The sequence below is a fragment of the Syngnathoides biaculeatus genome, chromosome 17 (genome assembly GCF_019802595.1).
Source record: "Syngnathoides biaculeatus isolate LvHL_M chromosome 17, ASM1980259v1, whole genome shotgun sequence".
Classification (NCBI taxonomy): domain Eukaryota; kingdom Metazoa; phylum Chordata; class Actinopteri; order Syngnathiformes; family Syngnathidae; genus Syngnathoides; species Syngnathoides biaculeatus.
Genome location: NC_084656.1, coordinates 22392077 through 22409382, shown reverse-complemented (window position 1 = coordinate 22409382; position 17306 = coordinate 22392077). Strand labels below are relative to the sequence as shown.

The window sequence follows — 17306 nt, the reverse complement described above, 5'->3', positions numbered from 1 at the left end:
CAGATTTTTCCTTTACTCACATTAATAGTTTCCTCGTTATGTGACAGCAGGTTATTGAGCCTCTCGAGATCTCTCTCCTTCTCCCTGAGCGACAGCTGCAGCTGGTGGATTTCATTGTCCTTCTCCTCAATGGCCACAAATCTCTCGTCCAACGCTTGCTGTGAGTCGGTGGGGATGAAAACCGTCAAAAAAAAAAAAAACAAAAAAAAAAAAAAAAAAAAAAAAAACTGTGGTGCCTTGAGACAGGCGTTGAATTTATTCAGAGACCACGTATGAAAATCAAAAACACTTCTATTTCAACTCATCTTTTCCTATGAAATTAATGCTCAAGCCACCCTTCAAAAAAAAAAAAAAAAAAAAAAAGTGATGTATTTTTAATACATAAATACAGTAATGCTATAGCTAACATTCTTGCCACACTTTTTGCTTTATTTCAATGGACGTTGTGCTGCTCCTTCTGCTGTGCGCCTTGGCCACTTGGCGACAGTACAATACAGAATGTCTCCGCTCCTCAGTACGGCAGTAATATTAGCCATTCATCACAGAGGATAAAGAAGATATGCCAATGAGTTTAAGATAGTGGACTTAAAGACTAAGCTATGTGGTTATTTTAAATACACAGCGTGTAATTCTCTCTTTTATGTATAGCTTGACAGCAAACCTGAACCGGGAGCAGCAATAAGTAGCTTAAAGCTTCTTTTTTGAAGATTTTTTTCACCATCTGCCAAACTCCTACTTTTTTGTCAAATCCATTGACTTCTAAGACAAAACTGTATGGACAGAGGATCGTATCTAAAAAAAGTGCAAGTCCAGTCACTTCGGAAAAAAAAATAAAATAAAATAATAATAATAATAATAATAATTAGAAGTTTTGGTGACAAAACGCTCACCTCCAACGCTTTCTCTTTTTCTTTCAGCCGTTGGCGCAGCTTTGCAAGCATCCCATCATTTCCCGGCGGGCTCTTCTTTTCCTCAAACTCCCTGACCATGTTTATGTACTCCTAAAAGAACAAACAGAAGAGAAAGAGGCACTACAATAACGCATCAATTTGAATTTTTCTTTTTTTGTAATTCACACTGCAACGTCACCAGTAACTGCTGCTCTTTATCGGCCAAGGTGGACGTGAGCCGCTGGATGGTGACTTCGTGGGCCTGCACTTTTCGTTGGGTTTGATGCAAGAGCTCCTGGTAATGCTCCTCCAGAGAACTTTCCCGCTCCCCGATCTCGCTGCTCAGCTTTTTCAGCTGGTTGTTCAGATCCTTTTGAGGGCGCGAGGAAGACAATATTTGCACACAGTGAATCCCTGCTGATATCCTGGCACTCGCATTATGTTTCAAATTTTCAAGTTATTGTTTTGAGTGGCTTTTACATATGAAAGCAAGTCGGGATTTATGCTCCGCGGATTGGGCCGATGCTTGGGGAATATTGACGTAGATTTTCACCCATTGGGGGGTAAGGTAGAGGATTTAGTTTTTTCATTTCATTTTGCTCAAGTCTCACATTCAAGGCTTTGTCTCCCTTCTTCTTCTGCTGCTGCAGGTCTTCCAGCTCCACCTCGAGCTGCTCCTTCGCCCGCTGCAAGTCAGCCAGCTCCTGCTCCCTCCTGTCAACGGCCCGCTGCAGCTTTTGGGCTTCGAGCACCTTGGCGTGGTGCTCGCCCTGGAGCTGGACCAGCTCCGTTTGCTTATCCATTAAAAGACTTTGGTGCTCTTCCGCTCCCTGGAAAGGAGAAAACGCACGTTTCTGAGATGAAAGGTTCCGAATGGTCGGACAAAGCAACATCGTACACAACTCGCCTGATATTTCTGCATCTGGACCTTGTGCGCCGTCTCCCGAGCTTTGGCGAGAGCATCATCGCGGTCCTCAATCTCATTGCACAGCTCTGCAATCTGTGCAAAGGCGAAAGGGACGGAGAGAGGGAAGCATGGAAAAAATAAGATTTGGGCCTCCAAAGAAGATGAAGAAAGTTTGTGTAACAATCTCACCTCTTTCTCTTTTTCCTTGAGGACCTGCGTGAGCCCTTGGATGGTTTTGTCTCGCTTTAGGCCGTTTTTCTTCTCCACGTGGAGTTCGTTCTCTCTCTCATCCAGCCTTACTGACAAAGTCTGTGCACAAACATGATTTCAGACCTTTAATGGGGGTAACACAAAACTGAAAAACCCGTCGGAATGCCATCTCAGTGTGCAATGTTCTCTCGCTCGATCATGGCGAATAGTTGGTGTCCCTACTTAATACCAGATTGGCAAGGTATGTTTTTTTGCAGCACACGGGTACTTTGCAATCTAAAGTTCTGTGCGCCTTCACATTGTGTTGCAACCGAGTTCTGCTAGAAGAGATACAGTAAAATTAAGAGCAAGAAAAGACAGAGAAAGTCCCCCAAAACCTACTGTAATAGTTGTTGTTCCCACTGGGCAGCGAGAAAATATACCTCCGACAATTTTGATATTTTCTGTTTTTTCTATGTGTTGTGGCTCCGTGTGGTAAAGTCGCAGCTGTTGGAATGTTTAAAATGACCTTAACAACTTGGTTCATTCTGTTCGACTGTCTATGGTATTTCATCTTATATGCTAGCATTAAGTTAGCTGACTCGTTAGCTTAAATTACCGTATTTTCCGCACTCTAAGGCGCACCTTCAATGACTGGCCTCTTCTAAAACAGTTTTCATATATAAGGCGCATAAAATAGACGCTACAGTAGAGGCTGGGCTTACGTTATGCATCCATTAGATGGGCTGCGCTAAAGGCTCAATATTGATCCATATATAAGGCGCACCTGATTATAACGCGCACTGTCAGCTCTTAGGTGCGCCTTTTAGTGTGGAAAATACGGAAAATGGTTGTTAATTTGCAGATTTCAAAGTTCTCTCTCTTGTTGTATGTGTCACACTTGGACAAAACTGTGACAAACAGTTTGAAGTAAGCACGCTTTCCCTTTAATTTGGATAACTGTGCAAGCGAGAGAACGAGAATGGGCGTAGGTTTTATTAAGTTTAAGCGTGTTTTAATCATTTTAAATGTTTGTAACGTGTCGGAGGCATAAAAGGAGCGCCAACATATGTTTCGAAGCTCCCTCAATATTTAGGTAATAAACAGGGGTTGACTGTACCTTGCTTTCACTCTCGCTTTCTTCCAGCGTCTTTGTCAGGTTCTCGTGAATGCTTTTTGCCTGGACGAGCTCTTCACTGAGCAGCTTGTTGATGGACTCGAGTCGATGAACCTCGCTCTTTTCAACAGATTCAGGAGTAAAAGAGAAGAAGGGAAGATAATGACCACCATTGACTTCTACAAATATCTATGACCAGCGGCAGTACGCACAGTTGGGACTCGGCACTGAACAAACTGAACTACCTCGGCAGTAGCAGGCGTGTATTGATCATCATATTCCTCTGTGAGATCATGCAGAGACTTCCACTTAGCCTCTCTGCGTACACGCTTATTACAGGCATGGTAGTGGCCAGTACCGAACCTCTTCAGGACGGGGATGCGGCTCCCGGCCGGGACTGAGACTCCGTGCTTGCTGATGCAGCGCAGGAGTTGGATCAGGTCAGAGATCACCGAGGGCTGCCTTGAGGAACTGCGCAGGAGAGCTTTAGCTTGAGCCCTCCCCAACGGATCATCAGCGGCGACGTTTCTGTGGGCAAACGTCTTCGCTTCTCTGACCTTTGTCTTGCGTGGCGTGGCTTCTGGAGAGTCAAAGTCCCGATTGAGGGACTGCAGGGATGCGGAGCGGCCTTTGAATCCGTGTCTAGGAAACGACCCCTTGTAGTGGACCAGGTCCAGGTACACGCTCTGAGAGCCTCCCCGCGAGCCCCTCAGACCAAAGCTCTTCATCGGACCGTCCAGCCCCACAGCCGATCCCGCCCTCCATTTCTTGAGGCCCGAACGTCCCGGGAAGACTCCTTTACTCACGAGTCGATCCAGACTCACGCACCTTCTCATGCGGTGACTATTAACGCCCTCCCTCGGCGTTTGCGCGTCATCAGGCAGCAGACTGGCAGGCTCGTCGTCGAAACTGGCTGCCCCCGATAATCTTAGCGGGGTCTTGGCGTGGGCGCCGTCCTCGTCGCTCTTCCCAAAGTCCGGATTGTTTTTACTGTAGACGTGGACGATGCACTGGATCAGGTGCGCTTTCTCCGCTTGTATTTTCTGCACCTGGCAGTTGTGCTGTTCCTGCAGCTGGCTGAGGTTGACGTCGCACTGGATCACCTTCTCCAGCTGGAATACGCACTTTCCGCACAGGAACTCCCCACGGCCGTCGCGAGTCACCTCCCGGCCGAGCACGTGCGACAAAATGATCTGCAGCTTCCTCTTTGCGGATGAGCTGAAGATCCAGCGACACTGGTTGCCGACCAGTCGACCGCTGCACACGCGACACAAGTCCTTCATGTCACCTTCGATCAACGCATCTCAGATTTTTCCAAAACGCCAATCTCTAAAGGTCCTCCGCCTGTCAGCCGCGGAAGCGAGACCCAACATTTTGCAAAGCACTCGAGAGAATGAATGATTACAGAGCGCTGTAAGCCATAAGCCTTAAATAATCCCCGCTCCTGCCTCTGTTTTACTCTTATCCAATGCGGTCGATTAGGTCAAATCCTGAGGTTACCGTAGTAATCTTTGTTACGGCTGAAGCCGGCCGGCCCACCTCTCGACAACCTGCCCGGGGGATGTCAGGTCGCAAATATATTTGATCAGCTTGAAGACGTCTCGGCGGGGGACCGTTAGAGTCCAAACAAACGGATTCCTCGTCTAGGTGGGCGTGCATTTCCTCTGCCGGTGTATTTAAAAAAAAAAAAAAAAAATCCACTTAGGAGAGTTGTCTTGGAGAAATCACTGTCGTCACAGATCTCATTACACCTCAATCCGGAGGAGGCCAACGGAAAAGCCTCCGGTGAAACCTTCCCCGTTGCACAACGATCACGACGAACAGGTTACGGCACACGAACAGAACTGCACTGTGTTTGCGGCTAAATGTAAAACCCAGTGTTAAGACAGACTTCTTTTTTGTAAATATGGATGGCCATGAATAAACGCCTATAAATAAATGTCTCCAGACAGCCTGGTAATCCGGTTTTAACTCTTTGACCGGGAACCCACCGCCAAGACTTTACTCAGGGCCGTGAGTTCATCTCAACGGGCGAGTCCACCGCGTGCAAAGTGGTGAGCAAAAGTGTCCCAAGGTCGGGTACAGACAATCAATTACATATGAATTACAATTACTTCCTTGCTATATGCCAGAATGAATAAATAAAAAGTAGCGAACGGCATGTTAATAATTGTAACAATTCTTCTTCACATAAATACTCGAGCAAAAGTAAAAAAAAAGTACGGCAGATTTAAAGTAGTCTGACGAGTACAGTTTATGGAAAATGCTACTTGAGTAAAAGTGCCGTGTTAGTACCTACAGCAGACTGTCGCTGAGGGCAACAGCAACGCCGTGAAGAGTATCGCCACAAAAAGTATGTACAATATATTTGGAAGGCACCAACCTGGTGGTCAGGTATTCGTTTTTCTTTTTCTCTTAGTAGTTCGTCCCTCAGGGCCTACAGATCAAAACAAATAATTGATTCAATGCCAAACGGTGGAAGCAGAACAGGGAGATTGGCCATCATAAGAAAGTCGCACCTCAAGTTCATCCGTCAGCTGTTTGACCCGATCAGATGACGGCGGGTCAGTCTCTCCATTGCGCTCTGCTTCGTGGTTCCTCAACGTGACCTTCAGGTGCTCGATGATGCTGAGGGAGAGAACAATGCTGAAAAATCTCCAAACCGGATGTGAGCGTCAGCCCTCGCTCTTTAAGCTTACTCGTCCTTTTCCCGCAGGGCCAGCTGCAGATCTTGCACGGGCCCAGCAGATGCGGGGGTGACGGGACCGGCTGGCCCGACCAATTGGAGCTGCTTCTCCAAGTTGATGTTTTTCAGCTTCTCCTGCTCAGCGATGGCTGCCATCTTCTCCACCTCGTCTTCAGCTGTTCGAAGGCACTGACGAGAAAGAAGCGGAACAAATTTCGTAGAACCTGATGAGTTGGGGTTGATGACGCCCCCGCTCCTGTAGGTGGCGATAATGTGCTTTCTAAAGAGATAAACAAATGCAAGAATTGCTTGACTCACGTCTTCCAGTTCCGCAATCCTCTTGTTGAAGGAGTCCCGTAGCGCGTCCACGTCTCTCTGCGCTTCCTCGCTGTGCTGCGGCTCCGTTGTCTCTCGAACCGACAGACTCTCCAGCGCTTTGCTGCCGAACATTCGCAGACGTGAGTGACCTCATCATCGCGCGTCAGATTTTGCCAGACCTGGACGGCGGAGAAGCCCTTACGAGGCAGAAACCAGCAGCTCTTGTTTCTCTGCCAAGTCGCGCTTCATGGACTCCAGCTCCACTTTCAGCTCAATGTTCTGTGACGAGACAACAATTCAGCTCTTATTCCTGCTATTTTCTCTTTCTGTTAGCCCGTCTATGGAATTTCCATCATATGTTAGCATTAAATGAGTGTGGACTTTGGTTGAACATTACGCTGTTTGAATAAATAATTTTTTTCAGTTTTACAATAAACTTTCGATGCATGCGGTATGACAGTCTGGTTGTAAGTACGCCACCGTTTTGAATATTTCCTCCGTGGAGTCGTCGCATTTTTGCTGCATGCGCTCCTCCATGAAGTAAATGCGCAGTTTCAGGTTGAAGTTCTCCTTTTTCAGCGCAGTTATTAGCTGGGAACAAAAGCAAACAAATTGTTATTATCACAAGACTCTCCAGTCGTTGTTTTCCCTGATCGGATCGTCTTGCAATGAAAGCTAACGCTAACTAATATCCTGACTAAAAGCAGTGAATCACATGCACAGAACAACGGCGTATTTGTGTACGAGTGTGTGTCGTTAAAATGAATGAAGGCCTTCATCATGCTTGAATGAGAAAACGAGGCCAACTGTGCATCATTGTGCCGCGGGGCTGCGAGCGGCGCGCATCTGGAAGTGGGAGATTGGGGGGGGGGGCGGGGGGGGGGGATCCAGTCTGGGACCCTCCAGTACATAAAACGTGTTACGGTGCAGCCATCAGCTGGGCAACAGAGGCCGACATGTCTGAGAATGAGCGTGCCGCACACATTCTCTTCCTCTTCCTCACCAAATGCCCATACGTGGTTTCAATTCAGTGCAATTTAACCCACAATGAAAGCAGATGAACATGGAGAGTGACTAAATACCTAAATTGCGATATGCAGAAATCAGATTTGTCATTTTTACTTGATCTAACTAACCAGCATAGCTTTGCACATGCTAACTAGTTAGCTATCTAGTATAGTCAGACCGATTGACTAATTTGTGCTGGGAAGTTTTTGTGCAAAATAACTGACTGACTAACCAACTATCTAGCGGAAAAGGTAAGAATGAGACCGGTGGAATATATGTGCTAATATAAAGTGACTTTTACTTAATTATAACGCGCACTGTCAGCTCTTAGGTGCGCCTTTTAGTGTGGAAAATACGGTAAATGGTTGTTAATTTGCAGATTTCAAAGTTCTCTCTCTTGTTGTATGTGTCACACTTAGACAAAACTGTGACAAACAGTTTGAAGTAAGCACGCTTTCCCTTTAATTTGGATAACTGTGCAAGCGAGAGAACGAGAATGGGCGTAGGTTTTATTAAGTTTAAGTGTGTTTTAATCATTTTAAATGTTTGTAACGTGTTGGAGGCATAAAAGGAGCTCCAAAATATGTTTCGAAGCTCCCTCAATATTTAGGTAATAAACAGGGGTTGACTGTACCTTGCTTGCTTGCGGCCCTGTTAGCACTGCGCTAGCGTTAGTGCTGTGCTAGCGTGTTGCTGCTGTGTTACTGGGGTGCCTTAGTGACATTTACCAGCAAGTTTTAAGTTTTATTTTAACCGGCCCTGTTAGTGTAAGCGCGGTGCTCATGTTACCGCTCACGTTAGCACTAGCTAGCGTTAAACATTCTCTGTGTACCGTCTTTGTAAATATCTCGTGTTTCAATGCGGGCACTTGCGGCTTTTATATACATACGCCGCGTATGTTATATATTTCCTTTACAAATGTACTCTGTGAGGCTTGAAACCAGGTGCGCTCTGTACGCCGCGAATTACGGTAACTAAATCGTACAGTTTTTCACAATTAGTCTAAACCTCTCAACTTACTCACAAATTGCTGTTTTTTGTGTACTCTAACAAACAAAACTAGGCGACTAACGCCAGTGTACAAAGTACTCACATTTTCATAGTCCTTCATGGTGAGGGCTTTGGTGCCGGATATCTTGCCGGGAAAAGACGACGGCGCTGTTGCGACGACAAGAAAGCGTTAGTCCCGTGGGTCGCTGCTTCCAGAATGTTCTTTTAACCAAATTTCCCCCCACCAACGCCCGACCTCCAAACTTGACTGCAGGCTTTTACATTTTGACAACCAAAGAGGCGAAGAAAACGGTTGTCCTTTGCGTTGCCGGAACAAATTTGCCTTCTTTAAAATTCAGGGAGGGAGGATCGGTGCACCGTGAGTGGCCAAATATTACAGCATTTCAAATGCCAGTTTTTTTTTTTTTTTTTGTGGTATAAAACATTTGATCAAGAGAAATCATTTCACAACTGTGATATCACAAAAACTTGCCAATTGAACAGGGGTGTGTATACTTTCTATATCAATATCACCGCCCTTCAGTGTCAATCCAAAGCGTGCGTTATTATCTTTTGTCGGTGCACCTTGTGTACCTACCGTCACGTCGCAATTAGACGAGAGAATTACCAGCGGGATCGGCTAATTACACCCCCGCGCTCGATCGCTTTGCTCGCGTTTGGCGACGACGGATGACAACGGCGCCGTCGTTCATCGACACACGGGGGAACGGCAAAGCGAACAAAAAGAAAAAGGGGAAGCGTCGACTCACCTGTCATGACGTCCGCGCTGAAGGGGTCGCCGGCGTTCACCGTGTCGTGAAGGCCGCAGCTGCGGATAAAATCATTTGGTGAGAGGAATCGCGGGGCGACCAATCAAAAGCGTCACCACGTGACAGCTGTCCACACGTTTCTGAGAGTAGCGCGCCTCTTTTCCTCTTCTTCTCTTCTTTTTCGAGTTGTGTTTTATGTTATTACTCACGCTGGCCGCTTTCACGCTGCCCTCCGGACAGTGGCCAGAAATAGCTCAAGAGCGATGGCCGAGCGCGGCACGTGCCGGTGGCAGGCCGACTCGCAAATTCAAGACTTTTGCTTTGGTGGGAGGACAGCAAGACCACTGCGATGGGGGTCACGTCACACCCTGCCAAAAACACAACAGCGGAGCGACCCATCCGCCCAACCACAGCAATACTTAAGTACTACTATCACTAATTTATATTTTTGAGTGATTTTTTTCTTTCGTTTGACTGATTTTGGCTCAAGTGTTTGCTTTCACGCTCATGACTCTCAATTCCTGACCCCCGTTGATCTAATAATACGACGACATTATCTCTTTAAAATCAGTTTCCATATTTTCTCCTTTGACTCATGTTTATACCACGAATCATCGTATATCACGATTCATTTCTAGAAGAACGCTTCACTCTATTTGACAAAAATACTTCCGGATTTTGCAGTTACGAGCAACAAGGCTGCAGCTATCAAATATTTTTAGAGTTCATTATTTTACAGGTTAGCCTAGCAATTCATCGGATGAACATAGCGTTAGCATAATTAAAAAAACTAAATCGCACGTGAAGTTTCAGGTGTTTTTGTTGTCCACTTGAGCTTGCCATCATCAGGTTCCACATTGCAATGTGTTTGGATTCCGTATCATCCCTCAACTTGAACCCAACTCATCAGTACGGCACTAATATTAGTTGTTCTGCAGAGTATAAAGGATATATATTACGAGTACTGTTACATTGTCGGCGTACGTATCGTTGCTGTATCATTTGTGGTGAACCTGATGCGAATTAGCATTAGCAGTAAGCTAGCAGACTGAGAGGTTAAAACTATTGTTATGTGAAATGCACGAGATGTAACTCTTCATTTTATGTTTAATTTGACAGTAAACCTCAAATGGGAGTGCCATTCAAAGTCAAACAGCTTGAAGTATCTTTTTTGATTAATTTTCCACGATTGCCAAAATCAAGTCACCCATATCTGAAGCCACCACAGTAGATGCTTGTAGGATAATTTACAGTCTGTTATTTTTCGATGTCTTTGATGTCAGCATGGAAGAAACAGAAGAATTCTATCTCCAAAATGATTTTTCACTCTTGCACATCACTGATTATTCATAAGGTGCAAGACCACTGAGCGCAGCTGAAGTGCAACCCAATTCTTTTTACATTTCAAAATCCAAAACAATCATTCAATGTTTACATCAGGGTTGGACGCTATACCAGTGTCAGAAAAAGTACCGGTACTGTGATACCCAGCTGTCAAAAAAGAAATCTTACTTTGTATATTTTGTACAGGTAGTTCCGCGCCACCCAAGTGTGCCAACTTTGCTCCCAAAATACTGTATAATTTTTATATGAAAGGAATAAAAGTTACGTGGACATGCTGCAGTACACTTCTGATTTTTAATTGTATTATTTTGCATGGATGTCTGCTTATGAAAACAACAAAATAGTTTGTATTATTTGAATGTGATTCTGTCCCATTAAATTACCCACAAACTCCAAATTAATTGCCATAAATCCGACTGAAAATATTTTCCAAATTCCCGAGCTTAACTTCTCAGAAACTTTCCAAAAATGTACTGGAATTTTTTTTTTTTTTAAACCAAACTGCACGTTGCAACCCTAAAAATCAGGAATAATACTTTGTCAAAAACAGACAGCAAGACTTCAAAATTAGCTATCACACACTTCCTGTGCAGTTGTGGAGGAAGCGCAGCACCGCATGTGACACATTTCGTGAAAAAGCAATAACAACATATGAAACGCCACTCGTGAATCTGCATGATGGCATATTAAAGTGTACCAATGTAAAGCGGGAAGCACACAAGCCCTTTTCGTCACACAATTTGGCAAAAACATCCACGCCAACCAGTACACACACACACACACACACAAAAAAAGCACTTCCTCTTTTTCATCTTGCAACAAAGCGCAGGTCCGCTTTCCTCCCTCCCAATTGATCCGAGTCCCTAACGCCGTCTCCCAACGTGTCACAATTTGCCGTAATTCACACCGCGCCTATCGGTTAACGTCTTGGATTACCCCTGCGGCGCACTCGCCACCTGGATGTCCTACGGACGCCAAGGTTAAGAAGGATGCTTGTACGAGATGTAGACACCAGGAAGCTCTACGGAGCTAGAAGCGTAACGATGCACTAGTACGGCAGCGGCACTAGTAGTCGTAAAGCAGCGTTAATTAAAGAAGGTGGTTTGACCTACCGGGACAGCGCACTCTCCTCATGTCGCTGCGAGTTAGCGGGAAGACGACAAGCAACGTGACAAGTGAGTGCATCACTGGAGATGTTACTGCGCCTGAATTCGCAGATGTATTCACATAGATTGCCTCAATGGCCCGGCTGGCTCCTTCCTGTGAGGTCAGTCCGTCCGCCATATTGGATGTGGCATATCTGACCGCTGATGAAATCAATTGGGTACTTGTAACTCAATTTAAACCATGGCAGTTCGTTGAAATGACGTGAACTCGTTCCAGGGCCCTCCAAAACCGTTTTTATATATTTTTTCATAAATACAACGAGCAGTGTATTTTATAAAAACAATGAAAAATACTTCATTGTTCTCCATTTACACTTGTGTGTTTGTTTGTAGCGTTCAATAAATGACTGAAAGTCCATCGCGACTGTGGCTTTCCTTGCCCAAATGCAATGAAATTACAGAATCTTTGTTACATCATCTTTTTTCTAACTTCACACAATTGGCGGCATATAAGGAGTTTCCTCGTCACTAAAATTATGCTGAGTAATGAAAACCAGAAAAAAATCACGCAATCAAAAGCTCATGATAAAAAAAAAACTTCAAACCACAAAGAATATGCAAGAGAAGAAAGGCTTGTATTATAATTATTGTTTCATGTTATTTTTCTTTGTAACAGTGAGCCTTGAAGGGGGAAAAAAAGCATAACGTACAACTCAACTCAAGAATTAACACCCAATCTATATAATATGAAAAGTTAGGTGTCATTCACCCCTCGGAAACAAATGTATACACGATTTGCTCAGCAGTTTAGAAAGCTCTTATATTGAAGACAAACATTCCAATATTTATGAAAAACAGACACAAATTCAGATGTGATATTGATTTTTTTAAAGAACAGTAAATTTTACAATTATCTTAATTTATTGGGGTTTTTTTTTTTTAGTTTTAAATAAATACAAATGGAACTACAGTACTGCTTGTGGCAATGGATGGGAAAAAAATGTTAAAACTGTTCAATATTCACAAAGCCATCGACTACTGTTGGCAAAATGATGTTAATGGGCAAATATTGTTCAACCAAAACCCCCCACCGATCTTTCAAGCCTTCCTGCATCCAATATGACAGCGAGGTCAGTGTACAATTTGGCGACCAATAAAATCTCTCTATTCACGGATTATTTCCGCTTCGTACGAGGAGTGCCGGCCAATCAGCATTCGACCCAGCATGATTGGCGTTAGCAGCTCGGACCTTAGTAAAAACATTAATATTGGTCATGGGTGTTGGAAACACAAAAAAAAACGTGTTCTTGTTATCAATGCACGCTAGCTACACGCCAGGGCACTCAATGTTAATGAGTGTTCAAGTTTAAAATGCACAGGGGGGGGGGTAATGTACCCAAGGGGCTCTCCGCCGCTATCAATACGTGGCATTGGTAACGCAAGCAAATATATGGTAAAGTCCAGTTGATAGACGTAGCCCCCAACAAACTTGAATCCCACTTGGTTAGCGTCGGCTAGCCTCGCTTCCAAGTGTTAAACAGAGCCCTGACATGCTAAACGTTAGCCGGCTAAACTCCAGATTTTTTTTTTCTCCTTTTCTTTTCTTACCTTCCGTTTAAGTCAACGGGGAGCGTCTGGTCGTCACCCACAACAGAATCCATGGAAGTGTCTGAGGTTTAGGAGATGCCCTCCAAGATGCGGCGTAGCATTTTAGGTAGGGGAGAGAAAAAAAAAAATAAAACAAGTTAATGTTTAATGGTGGAAAAGCGGGACGGGATTCAAAACAGTCCAGGCTACCGCCATCATGCTACTGATGACGTCACCGTTGCGCACGTTGGAGACTGGCGGTGCCTTCAAGGAGCGTCGGAAATAGCTGATCAAAAGAGGAATTCCGCTACAGCAAGGCCGTTTTATATTAAATAAAACGGAACTGAAATGATGTCATGACCTTATTTATTTTAATTGTGAACAATATTACTAGCATGTCTGTTTTCCCGTGTGCAACGATAATCAGAGTTGTGTGTATAGAAAATTTCGAGGAATTGGAAAGGAGTCGAGTAACTGGGTGGATACTGCCAATCAACTATTGGGCAAAACAAACATTCCTGGGCGGTTCTTAGCAGCTTTAAAAAACAAATTGCCTGTCAACAAAGAATTTCCCTCTTTGCATCATCAGTCACATGCTCCGTTGTTCCTTTTATTTTCTTTTCTAACGGTCTTCTGGCGACAAAAATACCTTCAAATGATTTTTTTTCCCCATAGGAATAGTCATGATAATAAAGTGGACGTCTGTGTTTGTGAATGTGTTGTATTATACTGATGTGGCGACCCCTAACGGGACAAGCCGAAAGAAACTTACTTATGCAGTCATTTTTTACTTTTAATTTGTTAGCTCGATTTCGCGTCAACTCGTAAACAATGGCGACCCCTAACGTCAATTCCGTGTATTGCAAGCGGGCTACAATTGGGAGCAAATAAAAATAAAACCAAATGTAAATCAAGCTTCAAGAGGACACACATCAATCAATTTACATAAAATACATCAACATACATTTGTTTTTGTAGAACTGTTCAATGTTACAGATACATTTTAAATTTATTCTTAAATTATTTTTTTTTCCCTCATTTGAGGTGTTGCGGTTAATGGTCACATTCATATTTTTGGAAATGATTTCTCTTGTTCTCATTTATTATATGGATTTACCTGGCATTTGAACAAGGGTGTGTAGCCTTTTAAATGCATTGTCGTACAGCATAACTGGACAAGGCGCTTTCTCTAACGTCGCCCCAAATATTAAAACAACCACGCACAAATTGAAAAGTTTTTTTTATTGAACAAATGGAACGCCGAACAGAGACCGATAACGTTTGCAGCGTGAGATAGTTTCACTTCATGATTCAAATTATTATATTCCCCAAAAATGCTGGCTGTATTCACAAAGACAAATGGAAACCTTATTATTCACCTTTTGCACGGTTATTGCGCAAAATGTCAGGTTCTCTCAGCTTGCTTCCATGGCCACAAAAAAATTTTACAAAACAAGGAAAAAAAAACACTTCACATATTTGCATTATTTTTTCTTAACAGAATAGAATAGCACCTGATACAGTACATGTTGGATTATCATAGAGAAACAAACAAAGACATTTATATTGCGATCAATTTGTTCTCTGGAGCCCCAAAATGTACACGTATGGGAAAAAAAAAAATTATATATAAACTCCAAGACCAGTTGGGCCAACTGCTATTTATATATATTTATAGAAAGGTATTCTGCAAGGAGAGTAAAAAGATATTTGCCGCTCAAGAAATTAAATAAAATTAAATTAGTAAAGAGGGGGCTCCACGGTATACAAAAATGTTTTTCTTCATGACTATTACATACACAGCTGCTGCATGGGGCGCTTTGTACAAAAAAAAACAAAAAATCAAATATATTAAAAAAAACACTGTGGTTGCTACTAACAACGTAAGATGTTTTTCATAACCAACAGGACGACTGTCTGCAAACTACAATTACATAATCTCAAACAATAATACCTATTTATATATCTTTTTTTTTTTTTTTACTGCAAGCGAGCCTGCACTATGAGCAACAGAATATGACAGCAGAGTGGTGTAATTACAGCATTATGATTAGCACCTTTCGTTCATCGATTATTAAAGAATTTGCGTGGATGAAAGATCCCAATTTGACTCCCCCCAAAATAAAAATAAATCAAGAGAACAAAAGCGCCATATGTATTTTTTTCCCTATGGATATTATCTTTGCAAAAGATGCAGATATTCACATCAGTGGCATCTATAATAAGTCTTTTTTTTCTCCCTTTTGGAGTGCACACTAATAAATACACACGTGATTTCTGCCTGAACAATATAACAAAACAAATAATAATAATAATAATAATAAAAATAAACTACATGAGTAATATCGGAAGGAGATGAGCACCGAAATGAAATCAAATAAAAACTCACTGGCCTCCTCTCATTTCAGTTGAACCTGGAATATTATCTTCTCTTCTATTGCACTTGAAAATAAGATTAAAAAAAAACCAAAACAAAGATAATCATAAGAATAAGAAAACATATATGTACATTGCTTAATGATATTTTTCTCTCGTAGGATTTCAGAAAGGATTTTGTTTCTTCTTGTTGTTGTTACGCAAAAAATAAAATCAGGTGGTATACGGAATGTATACAAAAATAAGTTTTTTTTTCATATATATATATATATATAATTGGAATCTGATTGATTGGGCCAGCAGGCGTCCCTTCACTTGGAAATGTTCCAGAGAGACGGTGCAGGCCAATATTTTTTTTTATGCTTTGGTTCATTTCACGGAGGAGCTGCAAGAAGCTATTGAGAGGACATTAGTGCAAGAACCCCCCCCCCAACCCCTGCTCATCCTCATCAGCTCCCCTCTATGAGAGGTTGGCACAGGCTGGTCGGCGAGGGGAAGTATCGAGCCGAATTCCGCCGAGATGACGTTTCCCGCCTCACGCGAAGCAGACGGGACCGACCTCCAGGTGGTAGTGGGACCCGGCGCCGGGCTCGGGCAGACGGAGCACGTCGGTCACGGGCAGCAGGGACGGGTCCGGGGAACGGAACACGAATCGGGCCTGGTGCCAGCGGCCGTCTCGCATCTGGAAACACATTCGCTGGCTCGACATTCATCCTTCACTTGATTGGTTACTTCCGGCGTTTCCCGGATTTCGGTTGCGTGCTAGATGCTAAAAAGCGCCAGCGAAATTCACAAATCCACATTCACGGTATTTTGTGTTCCCGGTTGAGATTTCGTCAAACAACGAGAACTAATCGTTGTGTATTCAACCAAACCCATCGACCTACAAAAGTCTGCTAGCTAAATGCTAACACAATGCAAAATGGCGTAAGAGAGGCTAACAAGACTAGCATTCATTTTGCGGTGTTGTAACGGGTCAAGCAACGGATATTCGACGAAAGACACACAAAGAGAGAATTTAACAATATAGCAAATATGAAGAGTAATGATCGAGTCTTTCCATGAAATGGGATTGGATGGAATTTCCCGTCACGCACCTGATGACCTCTCACTTCAAAGGCACCGGTGATTAATAATCGCTGCTCCAAATTGCTTTTGAATTGAACAAAAACATGTAGAAATTGCTTGCATATTGCATACGTTTAAATTTTTTTTCCAATACTAAATTGTCTCCACTATTATGTTCTTTCAAGGCCGCAAAGGCCGTTAATGTTCTCTTTCTGAGAGTAAATTGTCTACAGCGTGAAAATGTTGTGTTGGGTGAAGACGAAATTGTTTTGGAGATTTAGGAAATAACCCAAGTAAGGTTCAATTGTATTTTATGTTCAGGAATCATCTCCGAAGACGTTGGCGTGTCTTTTTGGAGCACACGCCCCGAAGATGTGCTGAACGTACCCAGCAGGAATCCTCCACCACGTCGGGCTCCAGCTCCCCTCCGGCCTCGAAAACCTCGCCGGTCCACGCTCTGAAGGACACGGAGGATCCGCGGGAAGCCGGCGAATGCTGGCCGGAGCCCCAGACGGAGATGTTCAGGCAGTGGACGGTGACGTGCTGGACCGCCTCGGCGCTCAACAGGTGGAGGAAGTTCATCTGGACGCGGCCTACGCTGAACGCTGTCTGCGAAGCGAGAGGCGACGTGAGTGCAAACGCTTCCGCTTGATACTTGTTACTGTACGCTGTCGGTGTCCGTATGTCTTTGAATACCTTGGATACAGTTACTGGTTTCAGGCAAGTCTGTCCGCCGGCTGTAAAGTTGCAGGTGACTTCGATGGTGTCGGACGTGCAGCCGAGGTTCGGATCGATCCAGTAAGGGCCTGAAATCGTGACACGGTTGGGGCAGTGTCCACAGAACAGCAAGGGTGCCTCGTAACAAATAGTTTCCGGGTTTGGATCTTTGCTTTTAAGGTGTAAAATTACTATGATAGCATTAAGCTAGCGGACTTTTGTTAGATGGATGC

At 43.7% G+C, this 17306-nt stretch overlaps 2 protein-coding genes across 10 annotated transcripts in view; both read right to left on the bottom strand.

Annotated features, from left to right (window-relative positions):
• Positions 1–13195, bottom strand: part of cdk5rap2 (CDK5 regulatory subunit associated protein 2) — a 42260-nt gene extending 29065 nt beyond the window's left edge. For 8 of the 9 annotated variants that reach the window (XR_009798999.1, XR_009799000.1, XM_061847695.1 and 5 more), the window contains exons 1-4: positions 1502–1717; positions 1090–1260; positions 891–1001; positions 21–158 (exon numbers count right to left, since the gene is read on the bottom strand). Coding sequence is in view for 7 of the 9 variants with exons in the window: in XM_061847695.1 (XP_061703679.1) it covers positions 21–158; positions 891–1001; positions 1090–1260; positions 1502–1693 (612 nt within the window). In the remaining 2 variants the exon portion in view is untranslated. Of the gene's footprint in view, positions 1–20; positions 159–890; positions 1002–1089; positions 1261–1501; positions 1721–1797; positions 1891–1986; positions 2107–3106; positions 3224–5486; positions 5541–5622; positions 5732–5802; positions 5979–6107; positions 6229–6309; positions 6387–6587; positions 6699–8208; positions 8274–8875; positions 8935–12933 lie in introns of those variants that run through there. The other variant, XM_061847702.1, reaches the window with a different exon arrangement.
• A 940-nt stretch (positions 13196–14135) lies between these two features.
• LOC133515293 (collagen alpha-1(XXVII) chain B-like) overlaps positions 14136–17306 on the bottom strand; it is a 68504-nt gene continuing 65333 nt past the window's right edge. The window contains exons 59-61 of the mRNA XM_061847704.1: positions 17053–17162; positions 16744–16965; positions 14136–15970 (exon numbers count right to left, since the gene is read on the bottom strand). Of these exons, the coding sequence (XP_061703688.1) occupies positions 15824–15970; positions 16744–16965; positions 17053–17162 (479 nt within the window). The 3' untranslated portion in view covers positions 14136–15823. The remainder of the gene's footprint in view (positions 15971–16743; positions 16966–17052; positions 17163–17306) is intronic.